The sequence below is a fragment of the Microcebus murinus genome, chromosome 10, assembly GCF_040939455.1.
Source record: "Microcebus murinus isolate Inina chromosome 10, M.murinus_Inina_mat1.0, whole genome shotgun sequence".
NCBI classification, from domain to species: domain Eukaryota; kingdom Metazoa; phylum Chordata; class Mammalia; order Primates; family Cheirogaleidae; genus Microcebus; species Microcebus murinus.
The window spans coordinates 38,681,458-38,706,277 of record NC_134113.1 but is presented as its reverse complement, the minus strand read 5'-3'; the positions used below and the strand labels follow the sequence as shown (position 1 = coordinate 38,706,277).

Here is a 24,820-nt window from a genome sequence, read left to right as displayed (position 1 = left end):
AGCATATTTGACTTTACATATAATCTTATAAATTCTCTCAGTGTCTCACTAACACTTAATATCAGCTCACTGTAAATAGATAAAATTTCTAAGTTTTAATTTTAGTAACTATATATAAATCTTATATGGAATAAGTGGATAGCTTCAAAAATGATTAAATATCAAATGCTATTCTCTTAAGATGTCTTAACTAGAGAAGCACTACATGCTTTGAGAAGTATAGTATGGCCATATTGGCAGTTAGCATAATGAATATTAGAATCGGTCTAAGTCTAAGGTTGATTCTACTATTTTTTAGCTAAGTGACCATGTGCAAATTACTTTTAGAAATTAAAATTATTTCAGTTGTTTTAGAATAAAATTAGGGACTCCAGGGACATACTAAGTATATAGTAAAAGCAAGCTTTATTATTATTTATTGTTATTAGTATTACTGTTACCATTTTAAGTCATGGACAGGGACTAGAGATAGGTTAGAAGAATTGCACTGTCTGCAATATGGTTTTTGTTTAATTCAAAAGCTCGGTCTACCTAAACTCTCTTTTAAGGATCTTCCCTTCATTGGCTGTTTGACCTTGGCCAGGTTACTTAGCTTCTTTGTACTTCAGTTTCCTCATCTGGGAGATGATGTATTTACATGATTTCCAAGGTTTGCTTTGGCTCTAATGTTATAGAACTCTATGAAATGGAAAGTTGATATATTTGGCTTTGGTAATTTTATTCAAAGCACAAATATTCAAAAATAATTCTTTCTCATCCTATTATGAGTTTCCATTTACTCCATGGAACTAATCATGTGGAATAAATCATTTTGGAAGAGCTGTTTAATCTAGGTGTTCAGTAGAGATCACTAGCATAGCATTTTATTTTTGGACAAAACTCAGAACTCATTAAACTAGCAGTACTACAGTCTTACATGAGATTCCCATTAAATCTTAATGTAGATAACACAGTTAATTACAGCAAATATGGTTGTAATTTATTAAACTTTCAAAGCCAAAACTGTGTTGAAATGATCTGTACAAAGCCTTGTTAACTTTTGTTAGGGAACCTGCTTTCAAAACACTTAAAAGACTTATTTGTTCAGATTGAAATTCTGCAAAAAAAATGTGATACTCTCTGTCTTTTGCTAGATCTCCGCATCAGAAGACAGCATTCTTCTGAAAGTGTTTCTAGTATCAACAGTGCCACGAGCCATTCCAGCATTGGCAGTGGTAATGATGCTGACTCCAAGAAAAAGAAAAAGAAAAACTGGGTAAGCCATCATCATTCATCTAATAATTCAGAAGCTTATTAATGCACCATGAGTTAGGCTTTTTCCTTTGGGGGTAAGAGATCTACAGCAGTTTAGAAAGGGTCCTCTTCAAGTGACTGGTACCTGTCATACTGTACTCACTACCAAGATCAGGGTGGGGTGATGCTTACGAGCAGACATTTTGGAGTCGGGACTAAACTTGGGTTTGAATCTCCACTGGATCTTGGGCAGGTTACTTCACCTTTTAAGGACCTTAGTTTTCTCATATGTAAAAATGGGGTAATTAATACCAATTCTATAGAGTTGTAGTAAAGAAAAATAGGCTAACAACTGTAAAAGAATGGCTTAAAAGAAGGGTTTATTGTGTTGGTAGAGATAAAGAAAAAAGATTATTATAATAATGGTGGTGGTGGTGAGGTGGTTCTGGTGATGTTAGAGGAAAAGGGGTAGAAGTGGAGTTGATAAAGGGAAAGAAGAGAACTTGAAATCTCCACCCTTCAGAATCCACAGGGCTTACAATATGAACAAAGTTTCACCCCCTAAGAAATAAACCACATTGATGTCTTCTTGACTTTTTTAAATTTTTTTACCAAGAGAACATAGAAGAAATAAAGAATTGCTCTTTAACAGATCTTTGCCTTAAATTGCTAGAGATATAATTTATGGTAATAGTAAGCAATTGCTAAAAAGCTAAGGGGAACAGACTATCACTGCAGATAGTTTTAAAACAATGAAGTAAAGGATTTCTTTTAATATCATGAAACAAAGGTAGATTTTTAAATAAATACAACTCTTGATGAAATCCAAAATGTAACTATCAGAGGATTTTACTGGAGTGCTTTCTATGAATAATGAAAGAAATATCTTTTTTGTTTTAAAAAAATGTTTATGCAGGTAATATTTTAAAATACTGATCAGCCTTCATTCCCTTGATTTGTAATTCCACACTCTTTCATGTTTCTGCAAGGTGAACTCTAGAGGAAGTGAGGTGAATATAAACCATGGACAATTTGGCATGCATCTATAAAAAAACCCTACCTTGGCATGAATGCTATTCATTTTGGCAGTAGGCTTTTATACCTTTTAAAAACAGATTACCTTGTATGTCTTTTCTTTGTGTCTTTTCATTTTAATCTCAAATTTTAAAAAGAAGTAAAACCACTTTCTGAATAGAGCTGTAGGGGATACCAATTCTGGTTTTGAATAGTCTGGGAATTGAAAATTTGAATAGAAAAATCACAATTAATGAAGTGTTAGGTGAATTTGATTTCATTTTGCTTTTTAAGTTCCTACTGTCAGCAGGACATGACTTGATTGTAGCGCTAAAGTGGCCATTTAAAACAAATTGCCTTGAAGAGAGAAGCATTGGGAATGGATATCCCTTCAAGGTACTTAGTTTTAAATGAGTGCTCTGACAGCCATGCCCTTGACCTTGCACTATTTAAAAGCCTTCCATGTTTGCGCTGCGCTGGATTAATACAAGAATAAAATGAAAACACAAAACACGGTATCATTTTTTTTTTTTAGAGATACTGTGCTGCAACTGTTAATACTCTGCTTATACATACTGACCCCAGGCAGTGGCTAGGACGGCATCTGCAAACTAACGCCCCACAGCAAAAGCTCTCCCAGTGCAAATAGACAAGAAGGGTAATTTCTGTCCTCCTTTCAGCTGAGAAGCTCTTTCAAACAAGCCTTTGGGAAGAAAAAGTCCACCAAGCCTCCTTCCTCACATTCTGACATCGAAGAGCTTACTGATTCGTCCCTTCCAGCGTCCCCCAAGTTGCCTCATAATGCTGGGGACTGTGGTTCAGCCTCCATGAAGCCCTCGCAGTCTGCCTCGGCGTAAGTTACTCCCTTTGAGGAATGCAGAAATATTTTTGGAAAACAACCGTAGGCCAAGCCCACGTTTATGTTCTAAATGTAATTGGATTGCACTCGCACAACGGCGGCACCATCTCCATGCCAATTATTTTCACATCTTTCTGAGAATAGCGGACAGCATCGGTTTCTGTGTCATTTTTCATATATTAGAAACTGAGTGTTCCTTGATCTCATTCTCCACTTTTCTAAATCATTGTTCTCACGTCTTTTCACTTGCATTTCTCCATGTATCTGTCTAACTGTGCGTACATGCAGGTCACCCCTTGTCTGGCCACCAAAGAAACGGCAAAATGGCCCTGTGATCTACAAGCATAGATCCCGGTAAAATGGAGTGCGATGCATGAAAACTGCAAAGATCCAGGTTTTAACCTATGTAGTGTTCGCTTTTGCTTTCTCTAAAATCACTCACATGCATTTTTAATGATAAATTATCTCTTCTTTCATTCTGTTTTCAACTAAAATTTGGTTTCCTAAAACCAACCTGCAACTCACTTTTTGTTCTATTAATCAATCTAACATAGCATTTTTATAAGTAGCCCACTTTTTGATAGTACAGCAGGCCCCCCTCATCCATACGAGATCCTTTCCGAGACCCCCAGTGGGTGCCTGAAACTGCAAATACTACTGAGCCCTACATACATTGTTTTTTCCTCTACATACATACCTGTGATAGAGTTAAATTTATACATAAGGCACAGCAAGCAATGAACAACAACTAATGATAAAATACAATATGCTGTGATAAAGTTATGGGAATGTGTTCTCCTTCAAAATACTATAATATTTTCAGACCACGTTTTACTGCAGGTAGCAGAAGCCACAGAAACCAAAACTGTGGATAAGGGGGGACTACTGTACAAGAAAGAACAACATATTTGGAATGTTGAAATGTTCTGATTAGATGATTCTCTTTGTTTTATATCTTTCTAAATCAGATTTCCTCGTATGCCCACAACAATGACTAGCATTGAACTCTCATATGGAATAGAGCCACTATGCTTTGACTACATCATTGCATCACTTATGTAGGAAGGAAGAATATAACCACTGTTATTTTGTGCCCAAACCTAGTCCTCAAATTTTAAATGAAAAACTATTAGTTAATATGCAACACATTCTTTTGATGGATTTTCCACAAAGTTGTCCACAAAACAACAAAACAAAACAATAAGGATATAACATATATGACCTTCCAACAGCCCCCAGCTAGCCTGCTAGCATGAGTTGAAACCTGCGATTTAGCTTCATTAGCCGGGATCTCCTAAGTCAGCTGAGCCTAACAGGAACGTTAGATAACACTCACCCGATATTTAAATGTCCAAAACTAATCTCTCTAATTTATTTTCCACAATATTTATATTGGATTTTCATGGTAACTTGAAGACAGTGTTGTGGCAAATAAGGTTGTTATTATTTTTTTTGCACAATTTTTCAAAAGAAGAAACCAACATTTTAAGTATGTAATTACTTTGCTTTTTAAAAAAGAATATTCACATGTTGCAAATGGAGATTTAAATCCCTTGAAAAACGCTGGAATGAAATGTAGTAATACTAGGATTTTTATGCCCTATAAATATCAACAACAAGGAAATTTTTAGAATTAGTTTATATTCAGGAATAGTAGATTGTTTCTTAAACTTCAGAAAATGGGAAGAAAAGATTAAAAGAAACACAGCTATTTTCAATTTTGAACCTATGAATACATTACTATTCGTAAAATTTGTTCTGCTTTTCTCCAGGTTTTGCCAGCAGGAAATAATTTCTGTACTTGCTGGATAATATTGCAGTTCAGCTTTGAAAAGTGGCATTACTTTTCCTAATCCCTCTGGCTTCTCCAGACCACTGAGTTTGTGTTTGTTTCCTTCTTCAGGATCTGTGAATGCACAGAGGCTGAGGCAGAGATAATTCTGCAGCTGAAGAGCGAGCTCAGAGAAAAGGAATTAAAATTAACAGATATTCGGCTGGAGGCCCTCAGCTCTGCTCATCATCTTGATCAGATCCGGGAAGCCATGAACCGGATGCAGGTTGGTGCTGAAGCACTTTGAAGGAACAAAATGGAGAAATAAAAATACTGCTTCTTCTCTTCTCTTGCTTATTATAGAACAAATTCTGCTTTTAAACGCACTGTGGAAATGTACTCTGTTTATTCCATCTTTGCAACTCATTTTTTAATGGAGAATTTTGTCAAACCCAGGTTTGGAAATGGAAGTGCAAACCAGCCAGTTGTACTCTAGAACCATTTAAGATGCTTACACTAGTGATTGGATTCAGGTTGAAAGTGAAGTTTTTAGAAAAACTACAATTCTTGCTTCTTCACTTTTCCATGATTTACCTTCATCTTGGCTTTTTGCCTGTTCCTTTGAAATCTGACTTTCAAATACTTTCACCTGTTTTCTATTGAAAAACAAAAATAATGAGGAAACTAGAAAAATTCAACATAAGCTTTCTGAATATTGAAGTAAAGTGATTTAAAATGCCATATGTAAAAGTAAAGCTTTTGTATTTTTTGGAAACATGTAAAGGCTAAATTCAGAACCAGACTGAGTTTTCATTTTATTATTATAAACCAGTAATCACTTGGTACCACAGATGACTGAAATAAGAAAAGCTCGTTGCTGAGCAGATTCATCTGCCACTGTGTATATTCATCAAATGGCTTTTGTTTTTATGAGCTTAGTGTGCCATTCTGAAGGAACAAAAACTTTTTCAGATGTCAGCCAGAATTTAAGTAATTTCAAATCACCTTATTTATGTTATTTTTGTTTTGCTCTATTTTTCAACTCTCCATGAATTCACAATAGCATTACAAATGTTATTTGCCTATGAAATCTTAACATCACTTTTAAAATGAGAAGTATTATGAACTATTTAAAATGTGTTATTCTTTTTTTTTTTTCTGAGTCAGAGTCCCACTCTGTTGTCCATGCTAGAGTGCCATAGCGTCAGCGTAGCTCACAGCTACCATGTTTCCACGAAAATAAGACCTACCCACAAAATAAGCCCTAGCAGGATTTCTACGCATCCGCACAATATAAGCCCTACTCTGAAAATAAGACCTAGTGATGGGCGTGGCTACTCAGCGCATCTGCACAGCCCATGCATTTCACCGCAGAGCGGCAAACAAGACCAGCAGCCCTTTTCATCCGCCCCATGAGAGCTCTATTGCTCAACATGAGAGATTGGGGCCAATGGTTCTAAAGGAAATACAGTTGCAAGAAATTCAGGATGGAATTCAGAGTTTGGAGAGTTATGATGATCCAGAAGAAGACAACTTAACTATATTTGAATAAATGTAGATTGTTGTACCATACTTAAAAAAACACACACACATCCCCTGAAAATAAGCCCTAGAGTGTCTTCTTAAGGAAAAATAAATATAAGACCCTGCCTTATTTTCAGGGAAACATGGTACCTCAAACTCCTGGCCTCAAGGACTACTTCTGCCTCAGCCTTCCGAGTAGCTGGGACTACAGACATGTGCCACCATGCCTGGCTAATTTTTTTCTATATATATATATATATTTACTTGGCCAATTAATTTCTTTCTTTTTATAGTAGAGATGGGGATCTTGCTCTTGCTCAGGCTGGTTTCCTAGAGTGCTAGGATTACAGGTGTGACCCACTGTGCCTGGCCAAATTATATTATTCTTACTTAATTCAAATGAGACCAAGTCCTGAAAAACTTTTCAAAAAATATGATATATTTAAAAAGTAATTATAAAAATGTTTTTATTGGTTACCGTGTCTGTATTTGTGAATACAGGAACGCATGTATGTGAGGGAGAGAGAAAAAATTAACTTTCCTTTTCTGGAAGGAAATCCTGCTTCATAATTTATATTTGTTTATTTACTATATTACCACATGCTTTATTGAACAAATAGGCTAATTAACTCTGATAAGAGATTTGGTGCCATTTTCTCTATCTAACTAGCTCATTTTTGTGTGTGTGTGTGTGCTTTTCATCTTTATAACAGAATGAAATTGAAATACTGAAGGCTGAAAATGACCGGTTAAAGGCAGAAACTGGTAACACAGCTAAGCCTGCTCGGCCACCGTCAGAATCCTCCAGCACCGCCTCCTCCTCATCTTCACGGCAGTCGTTAGGACTTTCTCTAAACAACTTGAACATCACAGAGGCTGTTACCTCAGGTGATTGATCACACATGCCTGCCTGCATCACAGCATGTCCGGGATTGAACAGGGGCAGGGAGAGGCTTAGAAATTGGAGAACCTTCCACCCTCTTAAAAATATTAACACTCTCATTCTCAGAAATAGTCCTATTTTTATCTTATAAATTAATTCAACTTAGTTGTAGTTTTGAAAAGCACATTCTCCGTGAAAAGGTGAATCTTAGAGATATGATTTTCCTAATATTTAAAAAAAATTTACTTGTGCTTGGGAAGTACTTTCTCCAGGACTATGAAGATGAAGAAATAATATTCTCAGTGATGATGAGTAGTACTCATGGATGTAATAATAACCCCATGCAATTTTATAGTGTTTTAAGTATACAGTATGGGTTTCATTTACAGGTATATCAGGACCTATTTCTAAATTTGACTAGATGAATAATGCTACTACATCCCCAAACCTACAGCTCTATTAAATTTTCGACAAACAAAAAGAGCACACCAGATTCTGTTATTGTATTCAATAGTACTAGTAATGCAACCAGAGGTATAGTTTTGATTTGATTGCAAATATAATTATATGATATAATGTCATCTTAATATCTGATGAACTATTCAATTATAAAGTATAACTGCTCCTGTGGCGTCGAAAAATGTTATGGTTGTAGAATTTAGGGAACATTTGCGTGAAGATCTGTGGTAATTGCAAGGTATTACCACCAGATGGCGCCTGGAAACCAATAATGTACATTTTTCTGGGTAACATTCGATTCCATTTCAGATTGGAGACACTTCACTGCCTGCCTTAAATTACATTCAAATATAGAGGTTGGTGATATTGATTACATTGCCAGTCAATCACATCTCTTATTTCTAAAAAGTCAGAATTTGTAAAAGTCTGCTATTATGGCTGCCCTTCATAATATAAAATAAATGATCCAATTATACACTGGCCTTCTTCATCTTACATATTAAAGGCGAGTGGGAACTCCCTGTAATTCAAGAAAACAACATTTGCAAACATTTGGCGAGGGATGGAGGAAAAAAATAAATTCTAGAATAAGAAGCAAGTAAAACTAATATTTGTAGGCAAAAAAAAAACACATAGCTCTCAGAATTAAATGAATTTATAGACCATTGGGTAAAATAAGACTATGAAAATACATAGTAACTTGAAAGTGTGGATTGTACACAAAGTACTATTGTCCACACTCTTCATAGGATTCTTAAAAAGGACAAAAATTTAAGTATATAGAATCTGAGAGCTTATGTCCTGAGCAATATTCTTTATGTTGGCTTGTTGTTGATGAGCCTGACAGACAAGTGAACTGGAGTCCACATCTAATGGAAAAGTACTGACCGGTGCTTTTCTGTGTGCCCAGGCTCAACTCGTAGGGAAAGACAAGGCCGATACCTTCCAGGACAAATCAATGGCAGGATTTCACTGACTGTTAAGATAATTTTGTTTTAGTCTGTGGAAATATGATAAGGTTTAATGGAGGCAAGGTTAATACTGTAGGTAGCTTAGAAAGAACAAATTTATTTTAAAATAATAAAAAAATAAAATTAAAACTTATGTTTAGTTTAGAACTAATAAATATAAAATCAAAGAAATCAGATTTACAGTTCCCTGGGTATTGGACTTAACATACTGATGGCCATGATTGAAACTTTGGGATAATTTTTTTTTTTGTGGTTGACAATTTTAAAGATTTTTTTTAAATATACTTATTAAATTACCTATTTCATCAGTTATTTTTTAATTCTATATTTTATTTTCTTAATTATTTTCCAATAGTGATATTCATGTCTGAATAAACAAAAAAAATTAAATCACATGACTAGAATATTGTTTTCACAACGTTCACTTTTGTTTAGTGGATTCAAAACTTGGAAATCAAAAATGCCTTCATGCAGGGGCTTTTAAACAGTGTTAATTTTTGAAAAAGAAAAAGAAAAAGGGTTAGGAGAAAGAATAATTGACAAATGTTCAGTTCCTGAAACATTAACTACATGCTTCCATGAATCCAGTAAAGACATAGTTTGAGAAGCCTTGAGTTTTTTGGTCAGAATTTCACTTGATTTTAAGCAAAATGGCAGATCTTTTTATTCTCCCTTCAAAATGTTGACAGAGGACCATAACTTCTTTTCCATAAAAGACCCACAGAGGACTCACACCTCCAACCTGCTGTTTTCCCCTGGAGTTGTTTCTTCAGAATGAGTCATGATGCGATCTTCCTAGTGTCAATAGAAATAGTTCAAATAAACACACAGAGAAAAGAAAGAATGGTTAGAGCAGCAAAACTTTCTAAACATGGAGGATGCAGTCCTTTAAAAGCATTATCTTTTATATTCTCAGTTATCCTCTAAAGTAGGTGCTATTTAAGCCCCATTTTAGCAATGAGGAAACCAAGGTTTAGGAAAGCGACTATAATAATTTGTTCAAGATCACGCATCTATAATAGTGAGTAGCAGAACTAATATTTGAACACAGGTCTGGATGAGTCCAGTACCTGGCCTTTTTAAGTTTTTTTTTAATTATTTTTAATTATTACAGCTACATAATAGTTATATATATTTATAGGGTACATGTGATGTTTTCGCTACTATATTAATTTTGCTGTAAGTAGCCACATAACAAAAGACAAGGATAGTCAGTCACTCATTAATAAATATTTATTCTACTATTGTAGAAATTTCATATTTTAAACATTGTTTTTAAGACCATGACACAGAATGAATAGCACAGTCCAAGGCAAATTTGAGCAGATATGTGCATTAGCAATTAGATTAACCCACTTGCCATAGACTACAAGGCCGTGCATGATTTGGACCTCACCCACTTCAACATTATTTCCTACGACTCCCCACCCTCCCCTTGTCTTTAAATTCCTGCTACCGGAACATCTATCAGTTTCTTGAATGTGCCCAGCTGCTACATTAGGGCCTTTGCACTTGTTCTTGTTGACTAAACCCCTTTTCCTGGCTCTTCATGTGCCTAGGACATTTCAGCCTTCTGGTCTTATCTCCAAACACCATCTCCTCAAGGAAGCCTTCCAGATGACCTATCTAGAGCAGGCTCCCTTTGGCTGCTCTCTAGTCCACTGCCGTTTATATCAGCAGAACACTTAACACGGTCTGAAATTACCTTGTTGAGAATGTATACTCCAAAAACTCAGGGAATTCATTTTCCTTGTCACGTTGGTATTCATTCCCAGTGTCTAGCAGTCTCTGATGTCATTTATGCTTCATATTTGTTCGATATTTATGAACATTTATGACAAATAAGTCAAAATACTAAAGAAGTAATTTGCTTATGAACTACAAGAAGTTTAGATGTGAACAGCTGATGGTAAACCTTTCTAGACTTTTGAGAAAAGGAGCAAGAGAATTAAAATGACATTTAAGGAAGAGTTTTGTTTTTGAGTAGGGTAGGTAAAAACATGAAAGACTATGAGATGAGAAGGTTAATGTGGGAAAATAATTAAATTCCAGTACAGGAGGTTGTCTTTGCTGCTTTAAAAATTTCTACCAAAAATTTCCATATTCCTCAAGCTCTAAAAGTTGTTTTTTAGTTTTTATGGTCTTAAAGCATTCTTTTACTGTTTACTTTAAAGAATTACATATTCTTAATGACTAACATAATAGAAACCATTCCATTTTTCAGAAGCCATCTTTTTAGATTATTGTTTCTATGATATAACAGTCGTAGTCCTTCTCTCTGTAAGTTTACAGTTAGAGTCCTCTTGTCACTGGGCACATGTGCTCTTTGGCACATAACTAAGTTTTTTAAATCTACAGAACACTATCTTCATAGTAAGCATGACTCTATAATAGCATTGTTGTTGAAAGAAAACCTGTATTAGGTGATTAAATATGAAATGTCCGATTTCAAATCAAAAGTGTAATTTATTATATCTCAAACAAAAAGCAGTTCAATTAATCAAAGCGTGTGCCTAACCTATTAACACAGTTTTGCCATCTTAATGGTAGCTTATGTCAGTAGCAAAGAACCCTAGAGAGTGAGTGGTGATGAAATCATTCAAGGCGTTTTCCACAGCTTGTTGAGAATTGAATATTTTTCCTCATAAGAAGTGGTCCAAAGCCTGGAAGAAGTGTTAGTTGGTGCAAGGTCTGGTGAATACAGTGGATTACAGAGTTTCCAAGTACAGTTTCTATAGTTTGAGCACTGTTGTTTGTGCAACATGTCGTCACGAGTATTGACTTGTGAGAGGATTGGCCTGTCTCTATTGACCAATCTCGTTGGTTACTCCCAAGTGTCCTCATCACGTCATCCAATTGGTTGGAGTAGACATCCACTGTAATTTATTGACTAGGTTTCATGAAGCTGTAGTGGATAATACCAGTACTGGACCACCAAACAGACACCATTAGCTTTTTTTGGTGAATATTCAGTTTGGGACTGTGTTTTGGCACTTCATCTTTATCTAATCATGTGTCAAATGCTTGTGATTGTCAAAAGGAATCCTTTTTCCATCACATGTAATGATAGGGTGTAAAAATAGATAGCTTTTATGTTATGACAGCAAAGAAAGGCAAGCTTTGAGATGATTTGTCTTCTGATGCTAATTTAATTCATGCGGTACCCATGTTTCTAGCTTCTTTACCTTTCCGATTTGTTTCAAATGGTCCAATGTTGTTGGAATAGTAACGTCAAACCTTGCTACAAATTCATGCATAGGTTGAGATGGATTCGCTTCCACTACATCTTTCAAGTCATCATTATCCACCTTGGTCTCAGGTGGATTATGAGCCATGTGACTCATTTTCAAGATTAAAATTACCACAATGGAACTTCTCAAGCCATCAGCATACTGTGTGTTCATTAGCCACATCCTTCTCAAATACTTTGTTGATATTTTGAGCTGTCTGTGCTGCATTGGTTCCAAGACAGAACTCATATTCAAAAATAACAGGAATTTTTGATTTACCCATGGTTTCACAAAAATTATTCAAAAAAAATTTGAAAGATAATCACAAGTGAGTTTGCAAGACAGGATGTATTAATATCTTCACAATAAAAATCAAACAAGAAGTGTCAAAGTGAAATATCAGAAATATCAACTGTCAAACTTAGTACTTAAGGAAATTGGACATTTCAAACTTCATAATCTAATATTTGGGATAGTTTGCCTTCATAATTCTCTAAATTGGACATTAATCTGGTATAATATATTTTGAAGATTAATCTATCACATTAAAAGGTTGGTATTTTAAAGGCTAGCTAGCTTTATCATGCTTCTGTAACTTTTAGCTGATTACTAGAAATACTATTTTGGTTTTGAAACTATTAGCATAAAGGGTACGGAGGAGTGATAATTAATATACTTCTATAGGAAAGTATAATGCCATGGTTGAAATTCAATAACAGCACCTAATATATAATTACAGATATAAGGCAAGCAGTAAAACACCTGGCTATGTGTCAAATGCTTGAAAATAATTTCAGTTGACAGTCAATCTCAGCACCTTTACATTTATAAATTACATGGGTATTGAGCTTGGATATTTTAGATTGGATAGAAAAATCAGATTGCTTTTCAGTTTGTCATGGTTATAATGGTGACTAAATATTACTCACGTATTACTCAGACCTGTGTATAATAGAAAAAGAAACCCCTTATTTCCTTATCTAAAGCCAACAGCCCAACACTTGCATGAAGATCTTTGGAGGCAAAAATAAATTCTTAGATTGAAACTTCAGCCAAACCACAGTAATTCATCTTCTTGAAAGCTGAGATTTTCAAACCAGTTAGGCTAGAATGGGAAGCAGCTCCCATTGAAGGATATAGAACTATGAAGGAGAAAACAATGACAGTAAACAAATCTGAGCTAATGTTACTCTGTTGTGTATGTCTTTCTTTTAAAATTTGGTAGATATTTTGCTAGATGATGCTGGTGATGCAACTGGACATAAAGATGGCCGCAGTGTGAAAATTATAGTCTCCATAAGCAAGGGCTATGGTCGAGCAAAGGTATTTCTTTAATCCTAACTTCTTTATAACTAAAGGATGAGAATTACTGAGCCAAATGTATGTTACATCTAAATATTTGTTCTAGCAACTATCCTATCAGAAGTGTTTGCCCTGGCATTAGCTTAATATATTATACAAGCATGAAAGTTGGGGATAATAAGGAAATGACATCATCATACAGATAGAAATATGTCTTACATGCACCTCACATTCATTCACTGGAAACAATATTATCAGCCCCTTCTCATTTCTAAAACTTAAAACAAAAAGTTAAATTTTTTGACAAAAGTATTTTGTCTAACATATTATTTTGGTGTCACTTGTAGATTATAGATAATGTTTATGATGTATAGTAATATGTCACTAGTGCTGTCAATTTGGTATTTGTGTAAAGAGAAGATTATAAGCTAAATGAATATTCTAGATATCAGAAAGACACACAGGTTCTAGTGAACCGAGTAGGACAAATTCCATTGATTCTACTAGTCTATCAATTTTAAGCAAGTCCTAGGTGATCAGCCAAGTATTTTGATTTTTTGCAATCAAACATTGCCTTCAAATTGGCAATGTCATTCTGACTCTAACCCTTTCTTATAACAAAAAAAAAATGAATTTTCACTTCAGTTGCCAAAAATATGAATTTGTAGTATCTAACTTTTTTCCATCAACACAAACAAAATTTCTTTTCGATTTTAAAATGATTTCAGTACTTAAGTTTGAAAAGTGAAATAGAACTTGTGAATCTTTACCTTGAGGCAATGGTCCAAGGATTCCAATGCTACCCACTTTCTGCTTGAGCTGCAGATTGGTGCCTACTTTTCCCAAGCGGGTCTTTGTGTGAGAGACTATAATAGTCTCAGTGAAACCTAAACAAACTCTTATTTAAAAGCAGGTACTTATAAAGCATTGTACAAATGCACATTTTGACTGCATTGTAAACACACTAGAACAAGTTTTCCTTTTCAGAATAATTCTAAAAGACAACGTCTTTGAACATTTTTCCTAAAAAAGCTTCCAAGAAAGTAGTTGTCTTAGCCTGCTTGGGCTGCCATAACAAAATAACATAGATTGGGTGGCTTAAACAACAGAAATGTATTTTCTCACAATTCTGGAGGCTGACAAGTCTAAGATCAAAATGCTGGCAAATTTAGTTCCTGGTGAGGGCTCCATCCTTGAGTTGGTGGGTTTCTAGCTCCATCTCACACAGCCTTACCTCAATGTCTGTAGGTAGGAAGAGAGAGGCCACTCTAATGCCACTAATCCCATCAGGAAGGCCCCACCCTCATGATCGAATCTGGCCCTTCCTCCCAAAGGTCCCATCTTTAAATACCATCATAGTGGAAGTTAGGGCTTCAACATATGAACCCCTGGGCAGGTGGGGGGTCGGGGGTCGGGGCACAAATATTCAGACCATAACAATAGTCAGAAGAAATCATCACAACCATCAGCCATTAATTTCTCAACTTATTCTGAAAAAGCTGTTGGCTTCTAACTCAGGTTATACCTCACTAATGGTGAGAATCATTTACCCTTAGAGGGTTAAATATTACAAATGAAGAAATCAAGGCCATGAGCCAGCTAAGTGATTTACTAAGGTCATATTTCTTGATTAGCTGCTAGGTGTTGTGTAGAATTCACATCTTCCAACACTTGACTCAGTGATTATTCTACTACCCCTTAATGATCACATTCTTAGTAACTAGAACCAGGATTTTAATATGTTAACTATATGTCTACTAGTATCATAATCAGTATTTCATGTAACTATTTCTAGTCATCACAGAAGACACTCCAGTTAGACTATGAATCCTGAATTGTTTACTTTCCTAATATATGCATAAATTACTCAAAATCCCATCCTGAAAGAAAGATAGATTTGGGATCATTATTTGTATTATAAAAGAATTATTTGCTTGATAAAATGAGTCCCATAGGTTTCTCTTGCAAGTTCTTTTAAATAGTGAATTTTCTCATTAATTCAAAATGGGACCTGCTTTGTAAATATGCAAATGCCATACTGTCATGGATAATTGATTTCTTAAAGCTAAATTGGATTTTAGATTAAAATTAATAAATAAAAAAACTGAGTTATGGACATATCAAAGATAAGATCACAAATTAGTAAGGTGAAGTTCTAGGATTCATATGATATAGTTGTATTCTCTCTCTCATTATATCCCTCCTACCAAGCTGCTTCTATTCTAGAATGTCCCCCACTGCATTAAAATGCAAGACTATTCTCTGAGATCCCATTCCCTTTCTCCTTCTACTGAACAGGTCATGAATCAGTTTTCCTTGACATACAGCTTCATGTAATCTCTTTCTTTCTTGTTTCTGTTGCTATTGCTGTTACTTTGTTTTTTTGTTTGGTTGGTTTGCTGGGATGTGTTTTATTTTTTATAACCCACCAGGTGTGTTTGTTGCTATAGAACTCATAGGCTTAGTAAATATTTTGGTCTTAATCTCCAACTACATTAATAGGTTTTGATATAAAATGTGCTAATTAAATAAAATGCACAGTTGGATTTTATCTTACTTTATTTTGTTTTTATTTAGGATCAGAAGTCCCAGACATATTTGATAGGGTCCATTGGTGTTAGTGGAAAAACCAAATGGGATGTCTTAGATAGTGTAATTAGACGTCTCTTTAAGGTAAGTTGTGCAAGATATGCTGATATTAATTTTCAAATGTGTTTCTTTTTAGCAGCTTTACTTCAATAGTGTGTAGACACATCTGCCTTTCATCTCATCAAATTTCAAATAAGGAAAGTTTTCTCCCTTTGTGGTGTTTGATATTGACAGTTCTTATGGTAAACATTTCTAAAATTGACAACTAGTTTTATATCTCCACGAGTTTTGCATTTGTTATAGATGAATTGAACCTCTGTTTTGACTTTACTTTTTGTGTGTGTACCATTTTAGGAATATGTGTTCCGAATTGATACTTCCACTAGCCTTGGTCTGAGCTCTGACTGCATTGCTAGCTACTGTATAGGAGACTTAATTAGATCCCATAACCTAGAAGTGCCTGAACTGCTGCCTTGTGGATACCTTGTTGGAGATAATAACATCATCACTGTGAACTTGAAAGGTAAAAATGAAAGTGAAATAAAAGCACAATTATAAATTTTCGCCATTCTTTCCCCCACCCTTTTTTTTTGCACTTGGCCTCCAGTTTTCCTATTTGAAAACTATGTTAAATCACTTTGATAGTTTTGTTATGAAATGAGCCATGTTGATTTTTTAAAATACTACAATCTTACTAAAACCACTAAAATATCAATAAAATTAAATTCTTTGAGTTCTGGGATGTGAAACTTGGAATGTAATTTTGAAGATTCACTAAGACTCACCAAAAAAATTAATTTAGGGGATTTTAAATTTCTAGATTTTTCTCCATTATCATCTTGCATTACATGAGGATTCAAAAAATTATTATGTATTCCAAAGTAATATATTAATTACTATATCTTTGATTGATTTTAAAATATATGTACCTAATAAATTCCCACTAAGAATAGAGATGTTAAGGATCAGGGATAAGAAATTCTTTGCTTTGAATGATGTGATTAATTATAGGCTAATATAATGTCTGAAGTATATTTGTCTCCATAATTCCTTGTTTGTTTATGATAAAGAATCAGAATACATCTATATAAATTATGAGTTAATAGAGAAATTTGTCAATATTTGATTTTATTATTAAAGTAATTGGGTTAGTAAAAGGAGATACTATTGCTCCCTTCTTAATTCCTTACCAAACATCACAATTTGTATTCTTCAAAAGCTTAAGTGGCTGTACATCTGGAATGTGTCATGAGAGATAGAAGGAAATAAAGAGACAGGAAAGAATAAGAAAAAGGAAGAACATACAGACTCATGTATATATATGTGTGTGTGTGTGTGTGTGTGTGTGTGTGTGTATGTAATCCTTATGTTTATTCTGAACATACTTAATGATCTTCAAAGGGAAGGAAGATTTTATGATAGAGTTTATAATGCTTCCATTTCTGGAAACATAAGTGAAAAACATGAATTAAACTGGGAAGGGAAGCCTAAACAAAAGGAAACAGCTTGCTTTTGTTTGGATGGTCACTGATATGTTTTCTTTCTTAAAGTGGCAACACATGTTTGTGGAATAGAAATATCAAGGAAATTATTTTGCAAGGATGACATTCCTATGACTAACAAAGCTCTGTTAAATTCTAGCTTCTGTAGGACACTAAGGCATGCTCTTCCCTTTGTTTCTTCCTTCAGGGGTAGAAGAAAACAGTTTGGACAGTTTTGTTTTTGATACGCTGATTCCTAAACCAATTACCCAAAGGTACTTTAACTTGTTGATGGAGCATCACAGAATTATACTTTCGGGACCAAGTGGTACTGGAAAGACCTATTTAGCAAATAAACTTGCTGAATATGTAATAACCAAATCTGGGAGGAAAACAACAGAGGATGCAATTGCCACTTTTAATGTGGACCACAAGTCAAGTAAGGTAAGTCAAAGAATCCTAAGAGAACAGCTGTTGTGTATCTGTAAGTGTCCAAAGCAATCAAGTTTTAGGATTGTATGAGACCTCTATGTTGCACATGGAAAAAATATCCGTCTCTTTGACTGAAACCCTAATGTGGAAGATGACCAAACTCTGTTTCATGAACTTGAACAAGATTGCCATTTTCAATGACATTCAGTTATCAGGACTGCACAGGCTTGGGAATATACAGAATAAAATGACAGAGCCCCTATCGGCTGAATTCTCTTAAACATCATTTAGGAAGTGGAGTAGAAAGAGGTCTATGCACAGTACTATGGAAGCAAGAGGGAAAAAAATTCTTCCTGGAGGAATCAAAATTTGATAAAAGGGCAATACTTGGTTCAGATCCTATTATTAATAGATAAGTAAGAATTAAGTTGGGCATTGCAGCAATGGGGCTTTGGGAATAATTAGAATATTCCAGGAGGAAATTCTGGGAACAGCAATTTATCACATTTCTGTAGGAATTCTCTTTAGGAACCTTAGAAAACTGAACATGTTCCATTTCACCACAAAATAAGATCTAATTGCCATAGTTATTAGCCTGAACATTCTCAGATATTGAATAGATTATAAAAACCAGTCAGTATTTTCTTGCATTCTGAGTAAAATAAAGAATTGAAAACAGCAAATAGTTGATAGCTAACATATTTCTAACACTGAACTAGTTTTACCTGTAATTATTTTTTAAAGTCTGAATTAATGTATCATAAGTTGTTTCTCCTGGGAAACTGCAACTGTTACAAGCAATAACTTGAGGAAATCCCAGTGATACTGAGTCAGTTTTTTTAAGGATAACCTTATTTGCATTTCCCTGATGATTAGAGAAGTTGAGCATTTTTTCATTTGTTTGTTGGGCATTATCTTCTTTTGAAAAGTTTCTGTTCATGTCTTTTGCCTACTTTTTAATGGTGTTGTTTGATTGTTTTCTTGCTGATTTGCTTGAGTCTTTTTTTTATAGATTCTAGTTATCAGCTCTTTATCAGATGTATAGCATGCAAATATTTTCTCCCACTCTGTAGGTTGTCTATTTGCTCTAATGATTGTTTCTTTGCCTGTGCAGTAGCTTTTTAATTTGATCAAGTCCCATTTATTTATTTTTGTTGTTGCCATGATTGCTTTTAGGGTCCTCTTCATAAATTCTTTGCCTAGGCTGATGTCCATAAAAGTTTTCCCAACATTTTATTCTAAAATTCTTATGGTTTCATGCCTTAAGTTTAAGTTTGCTATCCATTGTGAATTGAGTTTTGTGAGTGGTGAGAGGTGCAGATCCTGTTTCAGTCTTTTACCTGAGAATGGATTTTATTCAAAAAGTCCTGAAACAACAAATGTTGGCATGATGTAGAGAGATAGGAACACTCTTACACTGCTATTAGGACTACAAAGTAGTATAAGCTCTATGGAAAGTAGTATGGAGATACCTCAAAGAGTTACAAGTAGAATTACCATTTGATCCAGCAACGCACTACCAGGTATTTACCAAAAGGAAAAAAAGAAATCCTATAAAAAAAGACACCTGTACTCCAATGTTTATAGCATCACAATTCATAATCACAAAGATCTGGAAATAACCCAAGTGTCCATCAATACATGAATGGATTAATGTGGTATATGTCTACCATGGAGTACTACTTAGCCATAAAAAATGGTAAACTAATATCTCTTATATTAACCTGGATGGAACTGGAAACCATTCTTCTAAGTATCAGAAGAATGGAAAACAAAAACAAAAACAAAAAAACACATGTACTCACCATTAAATTGGAACTAATGGATCAACACATGTGCAATATGGAGATAACATTCATTAGAAATGAAGGGGGAAGGAGGGTATGGGTAAATTCACACCTAACATGTACAATGCACACTATCGGGAGATGGGCACACTTATAACTTTGACTCAAATGATACAAAACATTTGTACCCCCATAATATTTTGAAATAAGTAAGTAAGATAACCTAGGTAGGTGCTCTATCTCAACCCATTCTCTGGGAAACCTCAAGTCTACAAATTTTTAGGAATAAACATGACTTCCCAAAGCAACTCAAACCCATTTGATTCTTAAAATAAACCAGACATATAGCTTAATGAATAAAAAGTTCTTTATGAGGTAGTTCATTAATTCCTAAACACTGATCAAAACAGTGATGTACATAAAGTATTAATATAGTGGGGTCTCTTAAAGTTAAATAAATACAGTACATAGAGTCTGAATATTTCCTTGAAAGTCAGCACTGTTCAAATTGGGGTTGAACCACCGTTGTCATTTCAGCTAAAGAGAGTCATAGAACCTGAGAGGTAGAAGAATATGTGACTCTACTCTGAGCACAACTAGGAAGAGCACAATTGTTTGTTTGCTTCAGCTGACAGATTTAATACCTCCTGTGAATTCTGTGTCTCCTCATATCTTTATATAAAAGCCTTTAAAACAATTTTTTTCCAGCCAAACACATGAAAGGTTTTTTGAGGTCTCTTAGTCATCTTCTGTGTCTGCTCTGTGGCTTTTCCTCAGTGTTGATATGCGAGAACTCTTACAAGTTACTTCTTTTATGGAAAAAAAATAAAGTAGTTAGAAAACAAGCATGAAATAGATTTATTAGAGGAGACTAAGGCATAAAGTTGAGGATCACTTAAAATCAAGTTTTGACTTAAAGATTGAGCTTCATTAGAGTGTAGCTTGACATGCTAATACAAAATGGGTCATTTCCATTAGTTATAAAATATACCTCTCCCTAAAATCCATTTTATATGCATTTTTATTTAAGTTTAGTATTTAAAGATAAACTTAATAATGTTATGTGAGTGTCATTTTAACTTTTTCTGATTAAATATTTCCAACATTCTTATTTTTCTGCTTTTTCAGAGGAAAATCATTTGTGCCATCATTAGGTTACTTCAATTTTTGTTGTTGCAAAATAATGAAAAAAAAAAAAAAGCATTGCCAAGAGTGTTTGAACAGAACTAATGATGCTAGAAAACAGTAATAGGAAGAAACCAGCGGACAAATCACATGGCATTTGTCCCTAAGAAAGAACAAATATAACTAAAAAATGTTTATTCTTTATGTCATCCTTTGTGGTTGGAAGATATGAATGCTATCAGTAATGCTGAATACAGAGTCGCTGTCAGAGAATTTGGCTTCTTCTTGCCAAATTGACAAAGAAGCCACACTGTTTCCTTGGGTGGTGGAGGTGAGGGTAAGTGAATATGATATTAAGAAAGAGGGGATGACAGGTTGATATTGGATTAGGGATAGCTGTTAATAGTATAGATTTGCCAAAGTAAAATGATAATGAAGCATGAAATAATAAATCCTTTTCCTGAAAAAATAGAGCTGTGTAATTGCTGAAGTTTTATGCTATGCCATAGATAGCACTGATGAGACAAATCCAAAAAGCACTTACTGATTCAAAAAAAAAAAAAATTCAAATAAACCCATCAAATGAAAAAAAAATCTTTTCATGTTTTTGGTACCTCTGCATTTTACATTCTGTTCCTCTTCCCACACTTCAAGCCCTCCCTCAAGCTGCCAGCTGGAATATTTTGATTGAGAGCAGTACACATAAACAATTACACTTTGTGACATTTGATATAGGAGGCCCAGAAGGCTGGAGATGGATTAGTAAAGAATATGTGGCCAGCTGAAGCCACTTGGAATGTTAGGTGGGAAAAGATCAGAAAACTGGACCTGGCAGATTCATTTTTAGTGTGTCTAGAGTCAAAATCAGAGAAAGCAATGATCAACTGTTTTTATATAACTGCAGCATTCTGTCTATATTTTCAAAGTATGGGACTCATCTCATTGTCAGTGTCCATCTGGTAGATATGCCTGTTTTTTTCTACCTCACTAGATTTGGGAATAAAACTTCTAATGCTAATAAATCTAAGCATCTTTTAATGCTACATCAATCTAAGATTTCATCTCCATCAAGCTAGAGGGAGGATTATGAAGTTATTTCAAGGGGTCTCTGTAAAACTCTTAAGTTATACAAAAAAATTATTTGTGTATGTCTGTTTTTACATCTGACTGGTGCATAGCTTTCATCAGATTCCTAAGGGACCCACTATCTCTCAAGACAAAAGAGAACCACATTAGAATCTAATGGCCCTCCTTGTTCATAAATCACCTAGTGATCTCCTAATTATGAAATTCAGTTCTTCTGTACTCTCTCTTTCATGGTCTCTGTCTCTGTCTCTTGCTTTTCTATAGCATGTTGCTACAGTTGGTCTTTTTAGAAATTCTTCTGACTTTCATTTTTATCATCCTCTCCTCGTTTCTTTACTACCCCGGTTAAGTTCCTTCTCACCTTGGTAAGTTCCTTCTCTGGGAAGTTCTTCTCTTTTGCTGACTGCTCTTCCTTCACTTACCAGTAAATGAAAATACTCTGCAACATTCTGTTCTCTCTCACTCTGTTCCCCTTTGGATTTGTCCCTTTATTTCAACTTGTGTTGACTTGTGTGGTTGACTCCAGTTGAACGCCGTTAGCCATGCCCACTCTCCCAAATTTGTAAGCTTTCTATTAACTTGCAGATATGTTTCTATTTACCTGCTAAATATACATGTTTAGAAATGATTATTTCAGCTCTGAAAAACTACCACAAGTGCATCCTCTTCCATTCATCTTCGCCACAACCACCCTGTATCCCAAATTAACACCCTTTATCTCTTGGACTTCTGTTATTATTTTCTAGCTGGTTGATTCACAATTCCTCTTAAATTTCCTTTTTCTCTTTCCCTGAATTTATCATTCACCTCATGGAAAGTAGAATATCCTTTCATAATTAAAATCTGATCACATTAAAATCCTTCAATGTTTTCTCACTGCTTTCTGTACTAGATCAAAAATATCTCACTGTTCCCTGTTCAGTCCCTTAGTGTCTCTTGGCTTCAATAATTTCAATATTCTCTTGGCTAATCCCTCTTCTTCATTCTCAATATGCTTACCACATGTTAAATCATAATTATGACTGTTTTACTCAGATTCCCAGGACATTCAGTGTTTTTTCATTGCCAACAGGAAAAGTCCAGTGATCTTACCATCATTTAAAGCTCAAAACTTTCCTTTCCAATTTATTTACTGCCATTTACTTCCACAAAATATATTTTACTGGTTTTTTCCTGTATGGATATTATAATTATGTTTCTGACTTTGATTATAATTCTTCCTCTGTTTGGAAAGTTCTTCTCCCATTTTTAAGCATCAAAATATTATAATCTTAACAATAAAGGATTAATAGCAAATAATATTGCCACCATAAAACCTTTTCCAGAAGCTACAAGTAATATTTACATGCTATAAACAAAATCCATGATCTATACTTTTTTGAAGTAATGTATTTTCAACTGTGATTTTATAGTTATATATATAAAATGTCTACCCTTCTATTCCAAGAGGGGTAGACATTTTATATATATAACTATATATAGCTTCTTAAATGCTTCTTAAATGCTTTTTCCTCTTCTAATTAATCATGATGCCCTTCATGTTTCTGTTTCCTTGAATAAATAAATCATTCTCCCCTACTGAAAACAAAAATGCACACAAACATCTTGATGGTTCATACTTGTTTTTATAAGAAAATCCAACTTTGTCTGCATGGATTCAAATTCTTTTCTTTTTTCTCTTTCATTGCCACCGCCACTGGTGTGTACCATATTCTTCTGCAACAACAGAACACTTATTTCCTGAAACGCATCATACATTCATACTTTCCAATTTTCCCTTTTTATTCTTTAGACTTCAGTAGTTTTTCATCACTGTACCCCATTGTTCTCTGAACCTTAAGGCTGGGTTATATGCCTCTCTTAAATCTCCCTATAGTGTTTTGTGCATTTCACTTATCACACTGTATTGTGACTTACTTGTTGACCTGCTTCTCTGCTTATCAACTCTTAAGTCCCTGGAATATGGAAATTATGTTTTATCTCTGAATCCTTGGTGCCAGAGTACCTGGCACATAGTAAGTGCTTGATAAAGGTGTGTTGAAAGAATAACTGCATAGTTGTTGAAATTCTACTCATTATTCAAGATTCATCTCAAGTGCCACCTCCTAAAGAAGCCTGTCAAAATCCTCAAGTTGAATTAATCCCTCTTTCTCCTACAGATCACATGCCTCCTCTAACTTCTTTCTTGAAATGTTTCATATTGCATTTTATAAGTTCATTATTTATGTGTGTGCCTACCACCCTCCCCAGGCTCCAGTGATACCTCCCCCAGAAAACTGTCCTTGACACCCCTCAGCTAGGTGGAATCTTTTCCCTTGACCCCTCATAGCTTGATACTATATTGAAATCATTTATCATATTTAAATTTCGGTCCCTAATGTGACAACTCTTAGAGCCCACAAGGCAAGATAGTCTGATTACCCTTTTTAACCCCCATGTCCAGAAAAGTACTTAGTGCAGTTAATAATATTAAATTTATTTGAATTCCATAATAGCAGGATTAGTGCTTCCTTTCTTTTGTACACCCTAGGGCTTTGTCTGAGACTATGAACATGGTTGATAGATAGTGAATATCTTATAAGTGAGTGAATGACTTAATATAGCTAGATTAATGATATAAATTTCATTTTTTCTTGTAAGGTAAATGAAATTCTCTAGACTATTCACCACTTTTCCACATATTTTTTGGTATTCTCTGATTTAGGCAAGATTTATTCTATGTGATTAGCTTAGTATAAAACAAGTAGTACTTTAGTTCTCAAATAATTTTATATTTGAACTTAAATGAATATCACTAAATGCTTCAAACCCCTGGCCACTGTTTTATCTCTTTCTACTTTTAGTTCTACAGTGGTATGACAGACAGAGAAAGGCTTCATCTAGAGTGAGTAGTTCACATATTTACCTGGCTGCCAGAAATTGCGATCATGGAATTGTTTTTAACCCTGAGCAAAATTTGCAAATTGAAAATGTCATTGTAAATATGCAAATATTATGGAAATGCTCTTACTGATTAGGATAATTCTAAGAAACCTAATTATGTTCCTGGCCTACCCATCTGTGGGAGCAGTCAA

At 34.5% G+C, this 24,820-nt stretch overlaps 1 protein-coding gene across 2 annotated transcripts in view; it reads left to right on the top strand.

Annotated features, from left to right (window-relative positions):
• Positions 1-24,820, top strand: part of LOC105863359 (neuron navigator 3) — a 162,685-nt gene that overhangs the window by 121,388 nt on the left and 16,477 nt on the right. For both annotated transcript variants that reach the window (XM_076007150.1, XM_076007149.1), the window contains 8 exons: positions 1,134-1,255; positions 2,928-3,100; positions 5,010-5,163; positions 7,115-7,289; positions 13,170-13,267; positions 15,824-15,919; positions 16,190-16,358; positions 17,525-17,760. In XM_076007150.1, coding sequence (XP_075863265.1) covers positions 1,134-1,255; positions 2,928-3,100; positions 5,010-5,163; positions 7,115-7,289; positions 13,170-13,267; positions 15,824-15,919; positions 16,190-16,358; positions 17,525-17,760 — 1,223 coding nt within the window. The remainder of the gene's footprint in view (positions 1-1,133; positions 1,256-2,927; positions 3,101-5,009; positions 5,164-7,114; positions 7,290-13,169; positions 13,268-15,823; positions 15,920-16,189; positions 16,359-17,524; positions 17,761-24,820) is intronic.